General features: G+C 38.2%; 1 protein-coding gene across 1 annotated transcript in view; it reads right to left on the reverse strand.

The window, feature by feature from the left end:
• Positions 1-27,753, reverse strand: part of BPGM (bisphosphoglycerate mutase) — a 135,270-nt gene that overhangs the window by 92,324 nt on the left and 15,193 nt on the right. Inside the window, exon 2 of the mRNA XM_053718726.1 lies at positions 19,138-19,791. Within this exon, the coding sequence (XP_053574701.1) occupies positions 19,138-19,738 (601 nt within the window). The 5' untranslated portion in view covers positions 19,739-19,791. The remainder of the gene's footprint in view (positions 1-19,137; positions 19,792-27,753) is intronic.

Consider the following 27,753-nt stretch of genomic DNA (forward strand, 5'->3'; position numbering starts at 1 on the left):
AAAGGACCCTGAGGTAGAGGGACCTGTCTCAGAAGCAGAGACCGTGATGGAAAGGATGACATGTCCACCAGATCTGCATACCAGGTCCTGCGTGGCTACGCAGGCGCTGTCAAAAACACCAAAGCCCTCTCCTGCTTGGTCTTGACCTCCGGAGGAAATCCCACTCCCCCGGAAGAAAAGTCTGACGACTTAGAAAATCCACCTCCCAGTTCTCAACACCTGGGATATGGATAGCTGATAGACAAGAGTGAGTCTCTGTCCAGTGAATTGTTGTAAGACTTCTAACATCGCTAGGGAACTTCTGTTCCCCCTTGATGGCTGATGTAAGCCACAGTCGTGTATATTGTCCGACTGAGTATGATGTACCTCAGAGTTGCTAACTGAGGCCAAGTCTGAAGAGCATGGAATATCACTCCCAGTTCCAGAATATTTATTAGAAAGAGGATCTCCTCCTAAGTCCACTATCCCTGAGCCTTCAGGGAGTTCCAGACTGCATCCCAACCTAAAAGGCTGGCATCTATTGTAACAATTGTCCCATCTGACCTGCGGAAGGTCATACCCTTGGACAGATGGACCCGACATAGTCACCAGAGAAGAGAATCTCTGGTCTCTTGGTCCAGGTTTAACAGGGGGACAAATCTGTGTAATCCCCGTTCCTCTGACTGAGCATGCATAGTTGCAGCGGTCTGAAATGTAGACGTGCAAACGGTACTATGTCCCTTGCCGCTACCATTAAGCCGATTTCATTCATGTACTGAGCCACCGAAGGGCACGGATGGGATGAAAAAACACGGCAGAAATTTAGAAACTTTGACAACCTGGACTCCGTCAGGTAAATTTTCATTTCTACAGAATCTATCAGAGTCCCTAGGAGGGAAACCCTTGAGATTGGGGATAGAGAACTCTTTCCTTGTTCACTTTCCACCCATGTGATCTCAGAAATGCCAGTACTACGTCTGTATGAGACTGGGCAATTTGGATGTTTGACGCCTGTATCAGGATGTCGTCTAAATAAGGGGCCACTTCTATGCCCCGCGGTCTAAGGACCGCCAAAGCGACCCCAGAACCTCCATAAAGATTCTTGGGGCTGTAGATATCCCAAAGGAAAGAGCTACAAACTGGTAATGCCTGTCTAGAAAGGCAAACTTGAAAAACGATGGTGATCTTTATGCATCACAATGTGAGGATAAGCATCCTTCAAATCCATTGTAGTCCTCTATTGACTCTCCTGGATCATAGTTAAGATGGTACGAATAGTTTCCATCTTAAATGACAGAATTCTTAGGAATTTGTTTAAGATCTTTAGATCCAAAATAGGTCTGAAGGTTCCCTCTCCTTGGGAACCACAAACAGATTTGAGTAAAAACTCTGTCCCTGTTCCTCTCTTGGAACTGGATGGATCTCGTACACAATGTAAGAATGCCTCCTTCTTTATCTGGTTTGCAGATAATTGTGAAAGGCGAAATCTCCCCTTTTTTTGGGGGGGAATCTTTGAAATCCAGAAGATATCTCTGGGATATAAATTCCAATGCCTAGGGATCCTGGGCATCTCTTGCCCACGCCTGGGCGAAGAATGAAAGTCTGCCCCCTATAGGATCCGTTACCGGATAGGGGTCCGTTCCTTCATGCTGCCTTAGAGGCAGCAGCAGGCTCCTTGGCCTGCTTATCTTTGTTCCAGGTCCGATTGTCTCCAGACCGCCTTGGACTGAGCAAAAATTCCCTCTTGTTTTGCCTTAGAGGAAGAGGATGCCACACCTGCCCTGAAGTTTTTAAAAGGCACGAAAATTAGACTTTTTTTTTTTTTTTTTTTGGCCCTTGATTTGGACCTATCCTGAGGAAGGGCATGACCTTTTCCTCCAGTGATATAAGCAATAATCTCCTTCAAACCAGGCCCGAATAGGGTCTGCCCCTTGAAGGGAAGTTAAGTAGCTTATTTATTAAAGTCACGACAGCTGACCATGATATAAGCCATAGCGCTCTGCGCGCCAGTATAGTAAAAAACAGAATTCTTAGCCGTTAGTCTAGTCAAATGAACAAGGCATCAGAAAACAAAGGAATTGGCTAGCATAAGCTTGTCAAATATATTCATCCAATGGAGTCGCTTAACTGTAAAGCCTCATCAAGAGACTCAACCCAGAACGCCGCAGCAGCAGTGACAGAAGCAATGTATGCAAGGGGCTGCAGGATAAAACCCTGTTGAATAAACATTTTTTATCCATTGGATCTAAAAAGCACAACTGTCCTCGTCAGAGGTAGTGGTACGCTTAGCTAGAGTAGAAACTCTTCTCTCCACCTTAGGAACTGTCTGCCAGAAGTCCCGTGTGGTGGTAACTATTAGAAAACATTCTTCTAAAAAGTAGGAGGGGAAGAGAACGGCACACCTGGTCTATCCCATTCCTTATTAAAAAAATTTTTAGTAAACCTCTTTAGGTATTGGAAAAACATCAGTACACACCGGCACTGCATATTATTTATCCAGTCTACACAATTTCTCTGGCCCTGCGATTGTACACATTCATTCAGAGCAGCCAAAGCCTCCCTGAGCAACAAGTGGAGGTTCTCAAGCATAAATTTTAAATGTAGAAATATCAGAATCAGGTTAAATCATCTTCCCTAAGTCAAAAAAAATCACCCACAGACTAAGCATATTGTGAGGTAGTATCATACATGGTTCTTAAAGCGTCTGTATGCTCTGTATCTACCCCCAGAGCTAACTGCTTTCCTTTAATTTCAGGTAGTCTGACTAATACTGCTGCCAGAATATTATTCACCACCTTTGCCATGTCTTGTAAAATAAACGCTATGGGCGCCCTTGATGTACTTGGCGCCATTTGAGCGTGAGTCCCTGAAGCGGGAGTCGAAGGGTCTGACACGTGGGGAGAGTTAGTCGGCATAACTTTCCCCTCGACAGAATCCCCTGGTAAAAGAAACGCTATGGGTGCCCTTGATGTACTTGGCGCCATTTGAGCGTGAGTCCCTAAAGCGGGAGTCAAAAGGTCTGACACGTGGGGAGAGTTAGTCGGCATAACTACCCCCACGACAGAATCCTCTGGTGATAATGTTTTTAAAGACAAAAAATGATCTTTATTGTTTAACATGAAATCAGTACATCTGGTACACATTCTAAGATGGGGTTCCACCATGGCTTTAAAACATAATGAACACAGAGCTTCCTCTATGTCAGACATGTTAGAACAGACTAATAATGAGACTAGTAAGCTTGGAAAACACTTTAAATCATGTTAACAAGCAAATATATAAAACGTTACTGTGCCTTTAAGAGAAACAAATTTTGTCAAAATTTGAAAAACAGTGAAAAAAAGGCAGTAAAACAAACGAAATTTTTACAGTACATGTAATAAGGTAACAGAGCATTGCACCCACTTGCAAATGGATGATTAACCCCTTAATGCAAAAAACAGATAAAAAAAAAAAACGACAGACGTTTTTAAAAACAGACACAACAAACTGCCACAGCCAACAGTGGGAAGCTTCAGTTAACTGTTTCTATGCAAAATTTAAGCCAGCCATGTGGAAAAAACTTAGGCCCCAATAAGTTTTATCACCAAACATATGTTAAAAAACGATTAAACATGCCAGCAAACGTTTTAAAACACATTTTTACAAGAGTATGTATCTCTATTAATAAGCCTGATACCAGTCGCTTTTACTGCATTTAAGGCTATACCAACATTACAGTGTTATCACCAATGTACGTTAAAAAACGATTAAACATGCCAGCAAACGTTTTAAAACACATTTTTATAAGAGTATGTATCTCTATTAATAAGCCCGATACCAGTCGCTATCGCTGCATTTAAGGCTTTACTTACATTACTTCGGTATCAGCAGTATTTTCTTAGTCAATTCCATTCCTAGAAAAATATTTTACTGCACATACCTTATCTGCAGGAAAACCTGCACGCCATTCCCCCTCTGAAGTACCTCACTCCTCAGAATGTGTGAGAACAGCAAATGGATCTTAGTTACGTCTGCTAAGATCATAGAAAAACGCAGGCAGATTCTTCTTCCAAATACTGCCTCCGGTGCCATTTAAAAATAACAAACTTTTGATTGAAGAATAAACTAAGTAGAAAGCACCACAGACTCTCACGACCTCCTATCTATGTTGAGGCTTGCAAGAGAATGACTGAATATGGCAGTTAGGGGAGGAGCTATATAGCAGCTTTGCTGTGGGTGGACTCTTGCAGCTTCCTGTTGGGAAGGAGAATATATTCAATAAGTAATGGATGATCCGTGGACTGGATACACTTAACAAGAGAAAAATCTATCCTTGATAAAGAATGGTATCCTTTGGATAAACATGTAAAGGATCTTAAGTCTGGATTTTGCACACGCCAGATATCTATTAGCCCCAATTGAGAGCAAAATTTCTGAAGTATACGAGTCTTCCTGTCCCGTGGAAAGATATGTGTTTTATTATCTCTATCTAGAATAGGATCTGCTACAAGATTAAAATCCCCCGCAACTATCAGCTGTTGCCCTATAAATTTATGTAGCTGTAATAACATCTTATCCCAAAATACTTTATCTACTTTGTTCGGCCCGTAAATATTACACAATACATACCGAATTTTATTAATAATGCCTTCTACAATTAAAAATCGCCCCTCCTGGTCTTTTATGATAGATTCTGTTTTGTATTCTAAATTTTTATTAAAAAGGATGGCAACGCCTCTTTTGCATGATTTAAATGGGGCCGCGATAACCTCTCCTACCCAATTAGTCTGAAGCTTCAGCGATTCTGCTTCCTTTAGGTGTGTCTCTTGGAGAAAAGCTATATTCGGTTTAAGTTTAGCCAAATGTTTGATTATCATTTTCCTCTTTATTGGGGAGTTTATGCCCCCTACATTCCAAGATACTAACTTAAAAGTATCTAGCATAGACCCCGAAGGAAAGATTTAATTAGTTGCCCCATTCTGCATATAACAATTATAAAAGCACAAAGGTGCACCAGTGTAAAAATGGCAATCACGGGAGGGAGAGAGGCGGATGAGGAGAAGGGAAAAAAAAAAAAAAAAAAAAAAAGGGGCGTAAAAAAAAAAAAGTTAAAACATAAACAATAAACACCATTCTATACATTATTGATTAATATACTAATAACGATCCTGTTACTTATAATACATGATCACTGAATATCCATCTTTTTGCATAGAGACAAAGCTTCCTCACTATTATTCATTACATAGGAGGTTCCTGTCTTATTAATTATAAGTTTGGCCGGGTATACCAATCTAACATTACATTCAGCTTTCAAAAATTTATCAAAAAAAGGGGCCATTTCCTTTCTCTTAGCCCTGGTTTCGGCAGAGAAGTCTTGGAATAACCAGATTCTATGAGAATTAATATTTAACGCATTAAGTTTTCTATAATGGGTCAAAAATAATATCTTGTCCTGATAATTGACAAACTTAAAAATAATGGGCCTTGGTTTGGAGATTGTACTATTTTCTCTGAGAGGCCCAATTCTGTGGGCTCTCTCAATCAGGAACGGTGTAGGAGGAGGAGGAAGCAAGAGTGCCTGAGGGAGAGTGACCGAGACAAATTGTAATAGGTCTTGATATTTAGGTGATTCAGGTATGCCAATCACTCTCAAATTATTTCGCCTCGACCTATCCTCTAGGTCTTCTACACGGCTCTGTAATTGCGCAATGGTCTTATCCAGAGTATTTACTGTAGGGGAAAAAGCGTTTACTCTATCCTCCAAATCCGACACCCTTGTCTCCACCTCCTCCAGTCTAGTAGTGAATTGTCTAATCTCCTCTGTAAGATTCGTTATCTCAACTTTAATTTCCTGCTTAACTGCTTCTAGATGGGGGGCCATTATTTTGGCCATCTCAGCTGCAAATTCTGACATATCATTACAAGGAAAATTTACCGTCCCTACTTCTTGGGATATATCCTGGGGCATCTCTGTGTGTTTAATCTTACTTCTCTTGTCTTTTTGTTTGGGCGGCATTATAGGTGAGGAACCCTTCTGGTGGGAGATGTATCTCTCCATTCACCGCAGTGCAATGTGAATTTATCTACAGATAATGAAAAATCACTGGAATGTGTCTGTGTGTCCTACTCACTGTCAGCCTCACGGGCCAGCTGACAGAGTGCTAAATAAAAAGAAAAACAAAAAGGAAAAAAGTCGGGGTGTGTGATGATGTCTATAAAAGTTGAAAAAATAAGAAAAAGTAAAAAAATGTGAGGTGGGAAAAAAAAGTGATATGACACCTACAATGCTGTTCAATAAAGCTGTTTTTTTTTTTTTTTTTTTTTTTTAAATAGAAGTTCACAAAGTGCCCCTTGCAGTTTTTAGATATTTTAGAATCAGTCTATTCAGAAAGATCTTTAAAAAAAAAAAAAAAAAATCAGGGATGGGAAATCTGCATTTAACTACTAAATATATTGTCTTAATGTTCAGTGCCACTTCTAGTTCCAAGCTTAGGGGCTGCAGTTACTTTACCCCTACCTAGATCAGGATTATGTTGAAAAAAAAATTTTTCTCTTTTTTTTTGTGTTTAGATCTCTTCAGTAGTGTAATATATACGTTTCTAGTGACCATTTGCAATATCCTTAATTAAAGAGACAATGGGCGCCATGTACTAAGGCGTCAATTTTTTCGCACAGACCGTATCGAAATAACCCGCCGGCATTCGCACCATGCGGATGGCACTTCGTTACATGAATGTACTAAAAACCAAGCCGTAAAATTTTGCGTCTATTGTGTGTCGAAGACAATCGGATTATTGATAACTTTGAAGCTTCGTTCGGCGCGAAAGAGCAAAGTTAAGAAGCAGTCTGCGACCTGATTGGTTTAGTTCTTTACCCACGTGACGATCTAGGTGTCATAATCGCCAGACAAGCGGCAACGTCTGGCTGCTGACATGTATAAGAATGTGCATTTTCCCAGAAATCTTAGAATATTGTTTATTTACTTTTCGGTATTCACTTTGACAAGATGGCTTGCTCCGGAGATTCTGCTACTTCTAAGAAGACTTGCAACCACTTCACAGATTGCCACTCTTCTGGAGTCGATGGAAGGCACACGTACCTTTGAAAGATGACCATCAAAGCATCAATAACTTTGGTTAGGTGCCTCGAAAAAGCAGACTGGCTGATGCCAATTATAACGCTAGACACAGCTTGGAATGAACCGGTGGCAAAAAAGTGTAAGGCTGCCAACAGTTTTAATAGTCCGGGTATGGCTTGTGAACGCGCTGTCATTGGTTCAAGGTATTCTGCTATTTCATTGTAAAGTTGCATAATAGCTTCTCTGTCCAAACGGAATCTCTGGATAATCTCTCGATCAGAAATGCTTTCCAAACCCATACGTGGAAGGAAAACTCTAGGGACTCTAATTCTTCTACCTCTCCTTCTTTGCAAGTTGTTAACCGGTGCCTGTATAGCCCTTCTTCCTCGTAATTGAATTAATCGGAAAAGAAACATGTGTAAAAGTGTCTCCATCTTCATTCACTGATCCAAAAACCAATAATGCTACAATAGTAGTCTAGTCCTTTCACTTAAGTACTTCTACCTGGCGTCAGGTTGATACCCCCTATAGTTTTCTATTGTATTCGCTTCCTAAATGGTCGCGAAGCAAATCACGCGAAGTTACAGTGGAAGTTGGAGCGGGCGGATTAGTTGTAACATTCATAATTTCCGATTACAGCGAATTTACGTGCGATCGAACATGTAGTAAGTGGAAAAAGGCTTCGGAACGATGAGTTGAGTAAAATTACGATCGCTGATGAAAATAGTGGTTTTTCGAGCAGATCGCAGATTGATACATACGAGAAGCAGATCGTGAGCGAATTTTCACGCGGAAATACAGACGGACGGTCACTTCGAAGCTTAGTACATGGCGCCCAATAGCTATCACCCTAACTGTGAGATAGAGAATAACAATGCACATCAATATTTATACAGATTTCTGACATCAACAATTTGAACTAATGTTTAGTTGTGGACGTACAACCTAAGTAAAGACCAAGTTTACAGCCCTCAACTGATAGAGTTATTCCCTGTTAATACACACCATGATAATATATCTTTGGAGTCAGATACCGCTAAAAAAATGTTCACTCCAACAATGTAACTATCTACTATATAGGTATAGCTAATTTTAAGGAACAAAATGAGTGGCGTATATACTCTTTCACATTTATATATCCAGATTCTATTATGCTTGTATGTCTTACAGTCACTGAACAACAGAAAAGAAAAACAAAACAAAAAAAAAGTTCACAGTCCTTGAGGCCTTGTTCTTCCCTTTAATCCAAAGCTTATACGAGATAGAATACACCTGTGGCTTTCTTCAATACATTCTTCTTAACATAGTAACCGTCCCTTAGAAAGAAACAGGAATCCTTCCTTAAACTTCGCAAGTGGGTTTATTAAGCTTACTGCCAGCAAGCCTAATCTATAGAAGTACCTCTATAGTAATTTAGAAATCTGGATTTTTACTTCCCATACGGCTCTTAATATGAAACAGTCTGTAACTTTTGGGTAACACACTTTTCCCACTTGCAACGTTGTAGCCACTGGCTCTTGTTACATAAAGGCCTCCACAATTTAAGCGGCTATTCTGGGTATATGACACATTCTTTACGTTAGGCCCAGTTAATTTGCTCACCGACAAGATATGATATAGTGATATCCACACAGGTCATAATCTGACAATATACTGTGAGACCAAAAACCATAACATACAGAGCTCTTCTTTCAGCACAGTCCTTCTAGCATTTACTCTCTGAGTACCTGTTGAAATATTTGTATTGGGCAAGATGTTTGAAATATATTGAGGCAAAGTGTGCTTCTGCATACACAAACATGAATACTGTCCAACAATAGCCTCTTCAATATTATCTGTATCAGGGGACCTGCCGGGCTTAATCCTTTCTCCCACCACTCTCACACTGTACCATTCCTACTCACGCTTCTGCTGAGTGACCAAGGCTCCCCTGAAGTTCCCGGGGCTTTAGATGTCCTGACAAGGCTGTAGTTATGGGCCCAGTATTTACCCCCAACACAGTGTGGATTGCGGCTTATTTTCTCCCCAGCTCTACGGCTACGATCAGGGACTGCACCAGGTCAGTGTTACCTGAATCCGAGTCTGGGGTCCTGTCTTGATCGCCCGGTACCTTGTTCACCAGCGCACTACGAGAGTGTTTGCGATAGGAGGGGCGGGGGCAGTAGGATTGCCTATCCCCCGCCGATGCTCAAGACGCCTCACAAAGCAGGAACAGGTCTGTGTGGGCTCTTTTCAGGTAGGCTCCGCTTCTCTCGTCTGGATACCGTAGGCAATGGCCGTTCAAGGCCCTTTACAGCTGATCAGAGCAGTTTCCTCCACATTGCGACCAAACTGCATAAAAGTCCATCGGCTTAGAACTTGGCACTTAAAACAATAGTGCAGAGGCGGTATACGCTGAGATGTCCAGTGGGTACAGGTCTGAGATAGAACGGTACAGTGTGGAGTGCTTCAGCGACAAAGCACCAAACTTGCCAGTTTTTAGACTTCCCACCGAAATCCTTAGGATCGACTACCGGCCCAGGGCTAGCAGCACCGGGGCAAGGTACACTTCGGTAGAATGGAGATTTTCAGGTTCCCATAAACTGGGACATCGAAGCAAACGGTAGCTACCTGCTTACTACCTGTTGGCTCCGCCCTCAAACGGAAGTCTTTATACTCTAAGGGGATTTGTTAATGTAAGGTGGTTCCTATGATCTGACAATTACTGCTAGGTGCTGTGAAAACTTGTATTAATGCCTCATTTTTATCAGCACAGATTTTTATAGAGGTTACGGTTTGTTCTTTACACATTATGTTATCTCTGCTTAGTCTTTAAGTAACGTTTCCTTTTATCAAGATCAAATCTCATATGGGCTTATCAGTTTGAAGCTTATATATACTGTGTGTATTCTATTTCATGTGAATATTGTTAGTAACTAATGTATATGTCTTACACTTTCACATTTTATTTTTGCCATGTTATTGCTGTTAGCTGGTTTTGAGACTGTATGTACATAATGCCTATATACGAATTGTTAAGCATAGCAGGTACTTGATCTGGTTAGGATTAGCGGACCCATAGATATTTTGTTTTTGCAAATCTGTTTACTTTAGTTTCCCCACTAGCGGAGAGGTACCGGGTCTTATTTCCTTAATATTTGTATCTCTGTTTTATTATGTGTAATGTGGTCAGAAATTAGGGGAGTTATAATGTTTCAGCCCTGTATCAGCATAATGGTAAACCGTTAGATGAAGAGCCTGAGATACGACTGAATCCTTTGATGACCATTGCTGTAGCTCATTTAATTGTGTGACTCAGAGCTAGCTGCCCAGATAAATAGATAAGCTCTGTTATTTATTATTGTTAAAAATACAACCTCTACAGATCTATAATCATTTAAGTTTCCCCAATGCATCCCTCGAATATGGCTCCACATATATAGATAGGGACCTAGAACACAAGCCTTGTCTAAGTTATTATGTTGAACCGTGTTCTATATAGCTATATGATATCCAACTGTGTCCGGTCATTCCTCCTCACGCAACCTGTATTAAATACCGGTTCCCCCTGTTATTCTCTATTTTTGGACGGTCCCCATTTTAGAATACAAAGATCTGAGGATACTGGAGACCTAGGTATGATAGTTCGGGATATATAATATTCTTGTACTAAGCCAGTTAATAGCATTCTATAACTTGGGGCCAACCCCAAAAGGCTTCACCCCCCCTCCCCCTTCTTTCCTTTATTAAGATAATATTCTAATATTTTGTCACGCAGTTCTCATATTGTGGACTTACAGTCATATATTTTATGATTGTGACTTAATAATCTATCCTGCGTAAGATATGTCCGTCCGTCCCCCTTATCCATATATGCACACGCCTAACATAGTGAATGTCTTACGCAGTATTAATCCGCACTTTTTTTTCCAGCTATGTTTATAAATCATGCCAGTAAGTGGCTATGTATCATTATAATTTCCTCTAGCGACATAAGCCATTAGTGATAGGTTCATGAGTGGCCTTTAGACTAGACTAGGGGGAAAAAGGTACCTCTCAGTAAGATTCCTTATTCTACATATGTCAGATGAAAGTATCATACCAAAGGACAGAATGCTATACTAAAGAGGTACTTCACTAACATTCAGTTAAAAAATAAAATAAGGTATCAAAGCAAATCTTATCATGTATATATTCGGGGCATGCTAATAATGCCCTGGGATATACTCGCTCTCAGAGAGTTTATCATGATTTATTACTGTTGTCTGTTAGACTCATCTTGAAATAACTTGTTTTGTTGTTTATATATGACTATTGTTATTCTAAATACCTTAATAAAAATCTTTGATTAAAAAAAAAAAAAAAAAAAAGCCTGTCCAGCACAGGCAGGCATTTCATTGGCACCACGGAAGCCGCCGGTAACAGAAAACAAGGGGGATGCGCTCTGTATAGTGCACTCTGTGCCTATGGGTGCCCGAAATGTAAATCCAGCCCTAGGCATTAAGGGATTAACATGGTAACATACCATTTTATACGGCATACATGGGGTTATTGAAGAGTAATGGATGGGAAGGATCCCAAACCATAGCTTAAAGGGACACTGAAGCCAAATTTTTTCTTTCGTGTTTCAGATAGAGCATGCAATTTTAAGCAACTTTCTAATTTACTCCTATTATCAATTTTTCTTCGTTTTCTTGCTATCTTTCTTTGAAAAAGAAGGCATGTAAGCTTTTTTTGGTTCAAAACTCTAGATAGCACTTTTTTATTGGTGGATGAATGTATCACCAAAAATGTACCGGCACCTAAACTTACATTCTTGCATTTCAAATAAAGATACCAAGAGAATGAAGAAAATTTGATAATAGGTGTAAATTAGAAAGTTGCTTAAAATGTCATGATCTATCTGAATCATGAAAGAAAAAAATTAGGTTCAGTGTCCCTTTAAGCAATTTAACTGCAAAGTGAATAAGTAGAAACCCACTACTGAATTGAAAAAGGAAATTGCAGTAAAGCCCTCTTCAACCCCATTAGGCCTAATAAACCTTTAGCCAATTTAACCTCTTTGTTGCCATTATAATCACCAGTAATGTCATGTTAACCACAGACAGCCCAATATTAACTTGCTTAGAGTTAAACGCTTAAAAGCACGCAAGCAAGTTTTCATATGTCACTTTTTTTTAGTCTTTTTTTTTTAGTCTTTTTTTTTTTTAAACATTTAGGGGGGCATTACATTCCTGGCGATGGGGAAAAAAATGTCTCACTAGTTTTCTATGCAGCGCAGCAGTGTAGTTACGCAGCGCAACATACTAGTTTCAGCGTAACTAGACTGTTGCGCTGAGCAGCTACACTGCTGTGCTGCATAGAAAACTGAAACAGGTTTTTATCCAGTTGCCAGGGATGTAATCTCCCCCATATGTTTTTAAATATTTTTTTTCTGGTGTGGAAGTCACATTTGTTCTTTTGTATACCGCAAAGTTGAATAATTCTATTTGTACTTATGAACATTTTTGTTATAATACTTTTGAATCAAAGAGTACATGTACACATAATGCGCAATATCTCTGAAATCAAACCGGAACAAACGTTCATTTTTGCAGCACAAACAAATGGTATATTTGTTTTCAAAATTGCTTAACATGGGGTGCAAAGTGGGTGGAGTTTCACCAAATATAATGCTTAATATCTCCGAAACCAAACCGGCACAAACGTTCATATTTGCAGCACAAACACAGCACAAAAAAATGGTATATTTGTTTGTTTTTAAAATGGAATAACATGGAGTGCAAAGTGGGCGGGGTTTCATAAAAAATAATGCGCTATATATCTCAGAAACCAAAACAGCACAAACGTTTGTTTTTGCAGCACAAATCAGTGCGTAATAATGCGTAATATCTCTGAAACCAAACTGGTAACAACGTTCATTTTTGCAGCACAAACAAATGGTATATTTGTTTTTAAAATTGTACAACATGGGGTGCAAAGTGGGCGGGGTTTCATAAAAAATAATGCGCTATATCTCCGAAACCAAAACGGCACAAACATTTGTTTTTGCAGCACAAATACAGCACAAATGGTATATTTGTTTTTAAAATTGCATAACATGGGGTGCAAAGTGGGCGGAGTTTCAGCAAATATAATGCGCTATATCTCTGAAACCAAACCGGCACAAACGTTCGTTTTTGCAGCACAAATACAGCACAAACAAATTGTATATTTGTTTTTAAAATTGCATGACATGGGGTGCAAAGTGGGCAGGGTTTCATAAAAAAAAAAAAAGCGAAATATCTCCTAAACCAAACCGGCACAAATGTTTGTGCTTCGTTTGTGCTGATTTGTGCCGTAAAAACAAACAAATTGTATATTTGTTTTTAAAATTGAATAACATGGGGTGCAAAGTGGGCGGGGTTTCATAAAAAATAATGTGCAATATCTCCTAAACCAAACCGGCACAAACGTTCGTTTTAATGGTATATTTCAATTCAGTTTTTACAAACTTGGGGTGCCAACTTCACATAGGTCAAAATAAGCATTGTATTCAGCTCATGTCTACACCAATCACACTGATACTTTCATACATTTATTGTGGTCTTTAATAAGACATTTAATATTTTATTTTAGTACTCATTCCGATATAATAGAATCACAATCCACTCTAGCTTTTTATTTTAGTTGCACATCCCAGTATTTTAAATTCCTGTTTTTTGGCTTTTCAATAAAAGCTATGTTTTAAATTATATTCAGCGAATCTTCCCTTGGACCCCACTGGGATCAATTAACAACAGTTATAATTTAACTAGGTGTCTGCATTGAGTGCTTTATGTGTATTCTTGAATGATTGTTGTATCCAATATTTCTTTTTTCCCCTGTGATTGGCTGTTGTCTGTCACATGATACAGGGGGCCAGAAAATAGGAGAAAAAATAAGTTTGCCAGAAAAAAAAAAAAATCTACTGCTTATTTGAAATTCAGTGTTGTTGCATTGTCTTTTTATTATGCACTTCTACTGCATTAAGTGGTTCTTTAAAGGGACAGTCAACACCCAAAATAAACTTGCTTTTATCATTTACTTGCCACACGATTATGCCATCCTTGCTCCTATTCTGTGGTCCACATTGAAATCTTTTTTTTTTAAATTGAATTTGATCCGTTTTGAGAGAAAAAATGGCTCCATAACTCCTCCTCCCATTGTTTTCTTCCCCGGAGCTTGTTTCAAATATTATCATACTCGCCAAACTTGATGACGAGCGTTTAGCAAAACGCAGTCGCAAAGTGTCACTTCTTTTTTCTTTCATACAGAAAGAGATGGGGATCTTATTTAGTGCTCCTTGAATAAAGAGGCCGCTAGCGACGATACTTAATAACAGAGCATGCGCAATTGGGCGTGAACGTTCATGAGTCGTCATGGCCGACACTCATGCGATTTGCTGTTACGATCGGCTTCAAAATGACCTAGACGTAGGAGGAGTTTGGGTTCCATTTTTTTCCCTGAACGGCAGTTGGCTTTTTGGAAGAAAAAAAAGCGATTCAGTGTGGACTACAGAATAGGAGCAAGGATGTGTGGCATAATCGTGTGGCAAGTAAATGATTAAAGCAAGTTTATTTTGGGTGTTGACTGTCCCTTTAAGCAAAGACACTGACTTTAAAAAGACTGATCTAATCTAATGATTTCTAAAGTTGTTTATATCCAGTTAACCTCCCTACTTCACACCTAGTTATTACAGTCTAACACACCCAGCCATCCCTTTATTTCTGAATGAGCTCAACTCTCCTGACCTGCTCTTTCTATTTTAAGTTTTATCTCTCGTTTTTTCACAGACGCGATATCCAAAGAAGCAGTAGGTATTATCAGATAAGGTCACTGGAGTTAAAGTTATACTGACTCTGTTGGATTAGCTCCTAGCGCCAGCTGGTTGGAAGAGATTTTGACAAATGATCCTGCCTGCAGCTCTACACTTTCTGGAACACAATGACTAAAGCTAAATCATTATGTTAAGATAATATCTACAAAATCTTTGGGATTTTTTTAGACATTGTATTACATAGTAACATAATAGACGAGGTTGAAAAAAAAAAAATAGAAATCCTTCGAGTTCAACCTATGCAAATCTTAATAAACTTGCACACAAAAAAAATTTAGTTGAGCTTAAATTAATCCCATTAAAAAAGGGAGCCATTGAACACAAGCAATCATATCCCTGAATTCAGTTTCTAAACAGAAATGTATCTAAACCATTTTTAAAAAATATCTAAGTTACTGACATTTACTACCTCCTTTGGTAGTAAGTTTTACAATTTTATTGCTCTTACAGTGAAGAAATGTTTATGTTGCAGGAGAATAAATCTCATTTCCTCCAGCCTTAAATTGTGAACTCTTGTCATAAACAAATTTCTTGGTATAAACAGAGCTTCTGCCATCTCTGTATATGGGTCTTGAATATATTTATATAAAGTAATCACGTCACCTCTCAAGCACTTTTTTTTTTGTTGAGAAAACAGACCCAGTTTAGCTAGCCTCTCCTCATAGCTTGAATTCTCAATTTCCATTATTAGTTTTGTGGACCTTCTCTTAACTTTTTCAAAACTGCAACATCTTTTTTTGAGATTGGTCTCCAGAACTGCACTGCATACTCAAGGCGAGGTCTTACCGGGGATTTATATAGTGACAGAATTACGCTTTCCTCCCCAGCATCAATACCTCTTAATACATGCTAGTATCTTATTAGCCTTTGAAGCCGCTGCCCTGCATTGCGCACCCATCTTTAGCTTGTTATCCATTACTACTCCTCTGTTTTGCCAAGTCTAGTCCCATTTAAATAATAGACTGCCTGCTTATTTTTACTTCCAAAATGTAGAACCTTGCATTTTCCAGTATTAAATCTCATTTTCCATTTACCTGCCCATTCTTCTAAATGTAATTTAGTAATCTCTGTTTCACATAAGAACACTACATAGCAACATAAAACATCTCTCAAGATAAAATTTGTGTGTTTTAAAGGGCCTTGTCATACCGATGAGACTTCTTAGAATATCTCGCCTGAGCAGTGACAAATAAATTGCTTTTTCAAAAGTTATATATATATATATATATATATATATATATATATATATATATATACACACATACACACACACACACACACAGTGGATATAAAAAGTCTACACACCCTGTTAAAATGTCAGGTTTCTGTGATGTAAAGAAATGAGACAAAGATAAATCATTTAGGTAAAGGGAAATAAAAACAAAAACCTAAAATAATATGGTTGCATAAGTGTGAACACCCTTTTATAACTGGGGATGTAGCTGTGTTTAGAATTGAGCAATCACATTCAAAATCATGTTAAATAGGAGTCAGTACACACCTGTCATCATTTAAAGTGCCTTAGTCGCATCCTACAGCAAAAGCCATGGTCCACAGAGAGCTTCTAAAGCATCAGAGGGATCTCATTTATAAAAGGTATCAGTCAGTAGAAGGGTACAAAAGAATTTCCAAGGCATTAGATATACCATGGAACACAGTGAAGACAGTCATCATCAAGTGAAGAAAATATGATGCAACAGTGACATTACCAAGAACAGGATGTCCCTCCAAAATTGATGAAAAGACGAGAAGAAAACTGGTCTGGGAGGCTGCCAAGAGGCCTACAGCAACATTAAAGGAGCTGCAGGAATATCTGGCAAGTACTGGCTGTGTGGTGCATGTGACAACAATCGCCCGTATTCTTCATATGTCTGGGCTATGGGGTAGAGTAGCAAGACGGAAGCCTTTTCTTACAAAAAAAAAAAAAAACATCCAGGCCCGGCTAAATTTTGCAAAAACACATCTGAAGTTTCCCAAAAGCATATGGGAAAAGGTGTTATGGTCTGATGAAACCAAAGTTGAACTTTTTGCCCATAATTCCAAAAGATATGTTTGGCTCAAAAACAACACTGCATATCACCAAAAGAACACCATACCCACAGTGAAGCATGGTGGTGTCAGCATCATGCTTTGGGGCTGTTTTTCTTCAGCTGAAACTGGGGCCTTAGTCAAGGTAGAGGGAATAATGAACAGTTCCAAATACCAGACAATATTGGCACAAAACCTTCAGGCTTCTGCTAGAAAGCTGAACATGAAGAGGAACTTCATCTTTCAGCATGACAACGAACCAAAGCATACATCCAAATCAAGAAAGGAATGGCTTCACCAGAAGAAGATTAAAGTTTTGGGATGGTCCAGCCAGAGCCCAGACCTGAATCCAATTCAAAATCTGTGGGGTGATCTGAAGAGGGCTGTGCAAGGAGATGCCCTCGCATTCCGACAGATTTAGAGTGTTTTTGCAAAGAAGAGTGGGCAAATCTTGTCAAATCAAGATGTGCCATGCTGAAAAAATCATACCCAAAAAGACTGAGTTCTGTAATAAAATCAAAAGGTGCTTAAATAAAGTATTAGTTTAAGGGTGTTCACACTTATGCAACCATATTATTTTATTTTTTTATTTTTATTTCCCTTTACCTAAAAGATTTCCGTTTGTTTTTCAGTTGAGTTGTACAGTTTATAGGTTAAAGGTGGAAAAAGTTCTGAAATTATTTATCTTTGTCTCATTTTTTTACATCACAGAAATCTGACAATTTAACATGGGTTTGTAGACTTTTTATATTCACTGTATGTATATATATATATATATATATATATATATATATATATATATATATATATATAATAAAATCTACAAAAAAAAAAAAAGTAAAACAAAAACAAAAAAAAAACACAAAAGCATATTTTTATTACAATTTTAATAAACAAGTTTGTAAACTCTGTAGTCAAAAGATGAAGGGTTTCTCCGCATATAAATAAGGGATTTTGAGTATATGTATAGAACTTTGATCTGGACATAGGGGTTTCTATGAGTCACTATCCAAATAAATGTACGTTTATTCAAGCCAGGTGATCACTGTTACCGCAGTGATCGCCTTAGCTACTAAAACATTTATATTTATTTTAAAGAGAGGTTTCTGGGCTTTAAACAAATGGTCTTGGGGCTCTCTAGACCTTTTTAATGGCATGCCCCCCATCCAGTAAGGACCAAGGTCTGTCCCAGTGTCCATGCTTAAAGGGATAATAAACCCAAATTGTTTCTCTTTCACGATTCAGATAGAGCACGCAATTTTAAGCATCTTTCTAATTTACTCCTATTATCATTTATTTAATTGTTCTCTTGATATCTTTATTTAAAAAGCAGAAATGTAAAGCTTAGCAGCCGGACCATTCTAGGTTCACCGGATAGTGCTTGCTTATTGGTGACTACATTCAGCCAACCATCACTTACATGTCCACATTTTATTTATTTCATTTTTAATGACTTATAAAATAGTTTAATTGTTAACAAGTTCATATGATTAGTAAAATAGAATAAACCAAAGCGGAAAAATCTTCATAAACTCAAGTTAGCTTAGAAGATTGTGAATTTAAGCTATATTTTATATTATTCTCGTTTACAATAGTTTTTAAACTGAAACTAACAAAAAAAAAAAAAATTATTTTATCACTAGTACTTTATGTTAAGTATGGCCATTGTTGCTAGTTTCTGCTAATTGGGTATATAGTTTCTCTACATACAACATATCTTTCAGTCATCTAATAATGTAATAGTTTATAAATGTAGCAGAAGTGAAAACATTTATAGTGTAAAATAATTCTTTTAAGTGTATTTCATTTTATTCTTATCAGTACATCCCATTAAAGGGACAGTCAACACCAGAATTCCCTTAATTACCCATTTCCTAGTGTTACATAACCAACACAGTTATAGTGGTGCAGACTGCCCCCTTATTTCAGTTCTTTTGACAGGCTTGCATTTTAGCCAATCAGTGCTCACTCTGTAAATTCACGTGCATGAGCTCAATGTTATCTATATGAAACACATGAACTAACGCCCTCTAATGGTGAAAAACTGTCAAAATGCATTTAGATTAGAGCCGGCCTTCAAGGTCTAAGAAATTAGCATAAGAACCTCCTAGGTTTAGCTTTCAACTAAGAATACAATACTACATATAAACAAATTACATTGATTATATTGTGTGATATACATGGCTGATAACAAAAAAAAAGTCACACATTAAATGAAAGAAACACATACCTTCTAAATGTTTTAGTAACGCCCGTGTACTGTTTCCATGAGCAGATATAAGAATACTTTTCCCTTTCTTTACTTCTGGTGCAATAACTTCATTCCAGAAGGGAAGAAGCCGTTCAAGGACTTCTTTCAAACTCTCTGATTTTGGCAGCTTTTCCCTTTGAATGTCACAAACGGAGTACCTACGATCTGTGTGAATTGTCTGATAATAAGGATGACTTTCATCTATAGGAGGTGGTGTTACATCGTAGCTTCGCCTCCACATCTTCACTTGCTGCTCTCCATGGTTCAAAGCCAGCTCAGCTCTGTTGAGGCCTATGAGGGCTCCGTAATGTCGTTCATTCAGTCGCCACGAACTCTGGATTGGAACCCACTCTTGACCCAACTCCTCTAATACTATCCAAGCAGTTTGTATTGAGCGGCTCAAGATTGAAGTAAACACAAGATCAAACTTAAACCCTAAGGACTTTAAATGGTTCCCACAAGCTTTAGCTTCTTTAATCCCATCAGCACTTAGCTTTTGGTCAACCCAACTACAAAATCGGTTTTCTATATTCCAAGCGCCTTCCCCGTGCCTCAGCATAACAAGTTTCAATTTTGACATGTTTATGTTTAACTTCTGAAGAATATTAGAGCCGGCTCTGAAAGATTATTCACCTAGTAAAGACAGAAAACATGTAAGTATGTGTGTGAGACACAAGATTCCAGTGTATGAAATGACTTATCTGCTTATAATGGCTATCCATTATTAAAAAGGAAAAGAAAATAAAGTAAAAAACACTGCATGAGAGAAGAGCTCTTTAAATCTTGCACATCAAACTTACAAGCTAAGTACAAATTTAAGGAAATAGAAAAAAGCCTGATATCTATTAATTAAGAGACCTTTAAAAGCCAGGGCTCTATACCTCCCAGGATTTTCCAGAAAGCATTTTTTTTTTCTTGAGACAGAAGTACTTACAAAACACTGTCCTCACAAAACTCTATCATGTAGATTACGAGTTATGCGCGCTATAGGGAATTTAACGAATGCAACAAAAGTTGCGTTATTTCACCCCCTATATCAAGTTTTAAAACAGCCGGCTTGTGCATACAATATGGTTGCGTTGAGCTCCATACCGCACAAAATACAAGCTCTGTCTTTACATGCTCGTGCACGCTTTCCCCATAGACATCAATGGGGAGAGAGCGGGTCATAAAAAAAAAAACTAACACCTGAGATCACAGAATAAAAAGCTCCGTAACGCAGCCCCATTGATGTCTATAAGGGGGGAAAAAAAAAAAAAAAAAAAAAAAAAAAGTTATGTTTAAACCTAACACCCTAACATAAAACCCAATGCTAAAACACCCCTAATCTGCCGTCCCCAACATCGCCAACACCTACATAATGTTATTAACCTCTAATCCACCGCTCCCAATATCGGCGCCACTATACTAAAGTTATTAACCCCTATTCCTCTGCACAACAACATCGCCCACACTATAATAAATCTATTAACCCCTATTCCGCCGCTCCCCGACATTACCACAACTAAAAGTTATTAACCCCTAAACCTCTGGCCTCCCACATCACTACCACTAAATAAACCTATAAACCCCTAAACCGCCAGCCCCCCACATCGCAACAACCTAAATTAAACTATTGACCCCTAAACCTAACCCTAACACCCCCTAACTTTAACATAATTAAAATAGTGCTAAATTCAAGTTACAATTATTAACTAAATAATACCTATTTAAAACTAAATACATACTTACCTGTGAAATAAAACCTAAGCTAGCTACAATATAACTAATAATTATATTGTAGCTAGCTTATGTTTTATTTTTATTTCACAGGTAAGTTTGTATTTATTTTAACTAGGTAGACTAGTTAGTAAATAGTTATTAACTATTTACTAACTACCTAGTTAAAATAAATACAAACTTACCTGTGAAATAAAACCTAACCTGCCTTACACTAAACCCTAACATTACAAAAATGGGCATTTAGCTCTTTTATGAAATACCCAAGCCCTAATCTAAAAATAAAAACCCACCCTAAACGAAATAAAAACATTACACAAAATAAAAAAAAACGAATGATCAAAAATAATAAAAATATTATTCCTATTCTAATACCCATTTTTAAAAAAAAAAAAAAAAAAAAAAACACCCCAATATAAAAAAACCTTATCTAGAATAAACTACCAATAGCCCTTAAAAAGGCCTTTTGTAGGGCATTGCCCCAAGTTAAAGGGATACTGAACCCAAATTTTTTCTTTTGTTATTCAGATAGAGCATGCAATTTTAAGCAACTTTCTAATTTACTCCTATTATCAATTTTCTTCGTTCTCTTGCTATCTTTATCTGGACAGCACTTTTTTATTGGTGGATAAATTTATTCACCAATCAGCAAGAACAACCCAGGTTGTTCACCAAAAATGGGCCGGCATCTAAACTTACATTTTTGCATTTCAAATAAAGATACCAAGAGAATGAAAAAAATTTGATAATAGGAGTAAATTAGAAAGTTGCTTAAAATGTCATGCTCTAATTGAATCACAAAAGAAAAAAAATTGGGTTCAGTGTCCCATTAAACAGCTCTTTTACCTGAAAAAAAATTACAAAGACCCACTAACATTACAAACCCCCACCCCCAAAATAAAAACTATCTTAAAAATAAAAAAATTCAAATCAGCCAATAGAATTTCAGTAGCTTTCATCCTATTGGCTTATTTGAACAGCCAATAGGATTTTAGTAGCTCTTATCCTATTGGCTGATTTGAAATTCCAAAATCAAAATCAGCCAATAGGAATGCAAGGGACGCCATTTTGAATCGTGTCCCTTGCATTGAAGATTCAGTATACGGCGGCGACCGTATGAAGAGGATGCTCCACACCGGATATCTTCAGGATAGACCCGCTCTGCGCCGCCGGGATGAAGATCCTTCAAGCGCGACTTCAGCAACTGTGAGTGGATCTTCGGGGGTTAGTGTTAGGATTTTTAAAACTAAACATTTTTTTCGGTGGCTTTTAATTTTTAGTTTAGGCTTTTCATAAAAGAGCTAAATGCCCTTTTCAGGGCAATGTAAAAGAGATAAATGCCCTTTTAAGGGCAATGCCTATACAAATGCCCTTTTCAGGGCAATGGGTAGCTTAGGTTGTTTGTTAGAGTTCGGTTTTTCTATTTTGGGGGGTTGGTTGGAGGGCAATGTCCTACAAAAGGCCCTTTAAAGGGATATTGGTAGTTTATTGAAGGCTAGGGTTTTTTTTTTATTTTGGGTGTGATTTTTTATTTTTACAGGGCTATTAGTTTAGGTGTAATTCTTTTTTTATTTTTGATAACATCGTTTGTTTTCGTTGTAATTTAGTTTTTGTTATTTTTTTGTAATTAGATAGTTTGTAATTTTTAGAGTAGTGTTAGGATTTTTTTAATGTGTAAATATAGTTTAATTGGTAGTTATTTTAATTCTAGTTTAATAGTTATATTAGTTTAATTGTTAGTTTAAACAGTTTTTTTTCTTTGACAGGTAAGTTTTAATTTAAGATAGGGAAAATGTAATTTTAATATAAAGTTAGGGGGGCTTTAGGTTTAGGGGTTAATAGTTTAATATAGTATATTTTGCTGTGGGGGACTTGCGATTTAGGGGTTAATAGGTTTATTATAGTGGCGGCGGTGTAGGGCTTAATAACTTTAGTATAGTGGGGGCGATGTGGGTGGACGGCAGATTAGAGGTTAATTATATTTAAATAGTGTTTACGATGTAGGAGGGCGGCGGTTTAGGGGTTAAGTTTATTATAGTGGTGACAATGTTGGGAGCGGCTGAATAGGGGTTAATAACTTAAAAATAGTGTTTAATATGCTCAGCTTAGGGGTTAATAGGCAGTTTATGGGTGTTTAGTGTACTTTGTAACAGTTTAGTTATGAGTATTATGTAACAGTTTTGTAGCGTAAAACTCATAACTACTGCTCTCAGATGGCGGTACGGATCTTGTCGTTATAGGGTGTAAAGCAAGCTTTTTTTTAGAGAGAATGCAAAACTTGTAATGGCAGCGCTATGGAAGTCCCATTAAAAAAACATAATTTTTACGTGTGCAGAATGACGATGCGTTACAGGCTAAAAGGCTTGCGGTACAGCTATACTGACAAGACAAGTAATGGCTGTGGTGCTGTTTTAACTCTGAAATTACCATTTTTTCAGCTTTAAAAGACGAACGCACAACTCATAATCTACCCGTTAGTGCATTATTTAATTTCAATGTGTGAACAGTTTTGTTTGTAGATTTTAACTTGAGTCATAGGGTCAGATTCTCTAAATCCTGGTTTCTCAACAGCCGGGCCGTGGCCCAGTACCGGGCCGTGATAGCCCTGCTGGTGGGCCCTGACCTGTCATGCCCCCACTGCACACTCTTACCCCACTGCACACCAGGGGCAGACTGAGACCAATCAAGGCCCCAGGAAAACTGTCTCACACTGACCCAAATGTATTCAAATGTATGCAAATGAACATGGTAGCCTCCCTGCCCTAATCCCAACAGGCCCATCAACCTCCAGAGCCAGGACCCCCAACATTAAGGGCCAAAGAAAGGGCCCCCAACCTCCAGTGCCAGACCTCACACTCCATGGCTCTCACAGCGACAGACCCTCGGCAGGACCCCCCACACTCCAGGGCCCCCACTAAACCCACACTGAACTGCTTAGTTACTGATAGGGCAAATCCCTGCTGCTTACTATATATATATATATATGTTTGGGGAAATTACATAAGCCTGTGCACCCTCCATTTTTTCACAGTTGCTTTTTTTATAAAATAAAAATAAATTTGAAATAATCCCTGAGGAGCCTCATAATACTGGAGTGGCATTGTCTAGAATCTTGCCAGATCAAAGAGATTTAGAGCAGTGGTTCTCAACCAAAGTGACCTCAAGGCCTGGTAAATTTTAGCTGGACATGTCCAGGGCCCGGTAGATTTATGTATATATATATATATATATATATATATATATATATATATATATATACACACACATACATATATACATACACACTGTGTATATGTGTGTGTGTGTGTGTGTGTGTATGTATATATGTATGTGTGTATATATATATATATATATATATATATATATATATATATATATATATATATATATATATATATATATATATATATATATATATATATATATATATATATATATATATATATATATATATATATATATAAATAAATCTACCGGGCCCTGGACATGTCCAGCTAAAATTTACCAGGCCTTGAGGTCACTTTGGTTGAGAACCACTGCTCTAAATCTCTTTGATCTGGCAAGATTCTAGACAATGCCACTCCAGTATTATGAGGCTCCTCAGGGATTATTTCAAATTTATTTTTACCTTGGGAACTGTGTATCTCATTAAAGGGACATGAAACCCAAAATGTTTCTTTCACAATTCTATTCAAATAGAGCATACAACATTTTACTTCTATTATCAAATGTTCTTTATACTCTCTACCCTTTGTTGAAGGAGCAGCAATGAACTAATGCTGAAGCAATGGCAAGAGGCATAGATCTGCAGGCACCAATTAGCAGCTAGCTATTAGTAGTGCATTGCTGCTATTGAGTCCACCTAGGTATGCTGTTCAACAAAAGGTAAGAGTTTTTTTTTAAATGGAAACCATCATAAGTGTATAGTTTTAATATGACTTATTTGCTGATGCCACCTTAATCTAAATATTTTATTTCATCCTATGTCCTCCCTTTCCTACTACATTCTTACTAACATACATTTCACCTAATCAAATATCATTTTATGTTAGCGTACGGATTGACAGATTTGGTCAAAATGTAAGAGCCTACATTTAGGAGCCACACATTTTCTGGTGTGTATAGACCCCTGCTGTCTCTTGACCAGCTTTTGATAACAACTTTGCCTACGCTTGAAAACCTAAGTATGACCCTGCTTGTTTATGCCTGATGATCAGTAACTGATTAATCCGTATAGGCTACCTGAATACTTTTGTATGGACCTGCTTGTGTTACCGGACTACATTTATTAGAAGTTACTTTCAGTTTAACCTCTTGTGGCTTGACTACCCATTTATAAGAATGCTTGTTAACTGGTTTGTGCCCATTAAAAATTGCAACTGTGTAACCTCTTCCTGTCTGAATATCTGTGAGTGCGCTTGTTTAACTGCATTGCGCCTAATGGATACAACTACAAGTTTAATCTATAACTGCCTAATATGCATGTGGATTAAGACAGGTTTGAACTCAATTTAAAAAAAAATGGTGTTAAAGCATTTGTCCTATTGCCTTTTTAAATGTAGCTGTTGCACTCCTAAACATGTCTAGCAGATGATGTACTATTACTATTTTTACGCTCACTTTCAGCAAACTAGGTTGGTGACATTTATATATGTAGCATTGTTTTACACAGCATTATGTTGTAATAGACCTTGAGAAATATGGATGCAAATTATGAAGTTAAAGGCAATGTGAGAGAAAAAAAAATGGTGTATTTTTTTTTATCAAAGTTCTATGTTCTAAATTGCAGTCCTCCACCTGATAAACTTACTGGGCCTATAAATTCTTGTTCACAGCAGTACGATTAGCCTGCTAAGCATGTTTCTGTGGATATTCAGGTGACAAGGAAAAACATAATTTATGCTTACCTGATAAATTCCTTTCTTCTGTTGTGTGATCAGTCCACGGGTCATCATTACTTCTGGGATATAACTCCTCCCCAACAGGAAATGCAAGAGGATTCACCCAGCAGAGCTGCATATAGCTCCTCCCCTCTACGTCAGTCCCAGTCATTCGACCAAGAATCAACGAGAAAGGAGTAACCAAGGGTGAAGTGGTGACTGGAGTATAATTTAAAAGATATTTACCTGCCTTAAAACAGGGCGGGCCGTGGACTGATCACACAACAGAAGAAAGGAATTTATCAGGTAAGCATAAATTATGTTTTCTTCTGTTATGTGTGATCAGTCCACGGGTCATCATTACTTCTGGGATACCAATACCAAAGCAAAAGTACACGGATGACGGGAGGGATAGGCAGGCTCATTATATAGAAGGAACCACTGCCTGAAGAACCTTTCTCCCAAAAATAGCCTCCGAAGAAGCAAAAGTGTCAAATTTGTAAAATTTGGAAAAAGTATGAAGCGAAGACCAAGTTGCAGCCTTGCAAATCTGTTCAACAGAGGCCTCATTCTTAAAGGCCCAAGTGGAAGCCACAGCTCTAGTGGAGTGAGCTGTAATTCTTTCAGGAGGCTGCTGACCAGCAGTCTCATAGGCTAAACGTATTATGCTACGAAGCCAAAAAGAGAGAGAGGTAGCAGAAGCTTTTTGACCTCTCCTCTGTCCAGAATAAACGACAAACAGGGAAGAAGTTTGGCGAAAATCTTTAGTTGCCTGCAAGTAGAACTTGAGGGCACGAACTACATCCAGATTGTGTAGAAGACGTTCCTTCTTTGAAGAAGGATTTGGACACAAGGATGGAACAACAATCTCTTGATTGATATTCCTGTTAGTGACCACCTTAGGTAAGAACCCAGGTTTAGTACGCAGAACTACCTTGTCTGAGTGAAAAATCAGATAAGGAGAATCACAATGTAAGGCTGATAACTCAGAGACTCTTCGAGCCGAGGAAATAGCCATTAAAAACAGAACTTTCCAAGATAACAATTTTATATCAATGGAATGAAGGGGTTCAAATGGAACACCCTGTAAAACGTTAAGAACTAAGTTTAAACTCCATGGCGGAGCAACAGCTTTAAACACAGGCTTGATCCTAGCTAAAGCCTGACAAAAAGCCTGGACGTCTGGATTTTCTGACAGACGCCTGTGTAACAAGATGGACAGAGCTGAAATCTGTCCCTTTAATGAACTAGCTGATAAACCCTTTTCTAACCCTTCTTGTAGAAAAGACAATATCCTAGAGATCCTAACCTACTCCAGGAGTAATGTTTGGATTCGCACCAGTATAGGTATTTACGCCATATTTTATGGTAAATCTTTCTGGTAACAGGCTTCCTAGCCTGTATCAGGGTATCAATAACCGACTCAGAAAAACCACGTTTTGATAAAATCAAACGTTCAATTTCCAAGCAGTCAGCTTCAGAGAAGTTAGATTTTGATGTTTGAATGGACCCTGTATCAGAAGGTCCTGTCTTAGAGGTAGAGACCAAGGCGGACAGGATGACATGTCCACTAGATCTGCATACCAAGTCCTGCGTGGCCATGCAGGCGCTATTAGAATCACTGATGCTCTCTCCTGCTTGATTTTGGCAATCAATCGAGGAAGCAGCGGAAAGGGTGGAAACACATAAGCCATCCCGAAGTTCCAAGGTGCTGTCAAAGCATCTATCAGAACCGCTCCCGGATCCCTGGATCTGGACCCGTAGCGAGGAAGTTTGGCGTTCTGGCGAGACGCCATGAGATCTATCTCTGGTTTGCCCCAACGTCGAAGTATTTGGGCAAAGACCTCCGGATGAAGTTCCCACTCCCCCGGATGAAAAGTCTGGCGACTCAAGAAATCCGCCTCCCAGTTCTCCACTCCCGGGATGTGGATTGCTGACAGGTGGCAAGAGTGAGACTCTGCCCAGCGAATTATCTTTGATACTTCCACCATTGCTA

This window comes from Bombina bombina, chromosome 6 (assembly GCF_027579735.1).
Source record: "Bombina bombina isolate aBomBom1 chromosome 6, aBomBom1.pri, whole genome shotgun sequence".
NCBI lineage: Eukaryota > Metazoa > Chordata > Amphibia > Anura > Bombinatoridae > Bombina > Bombina bombina.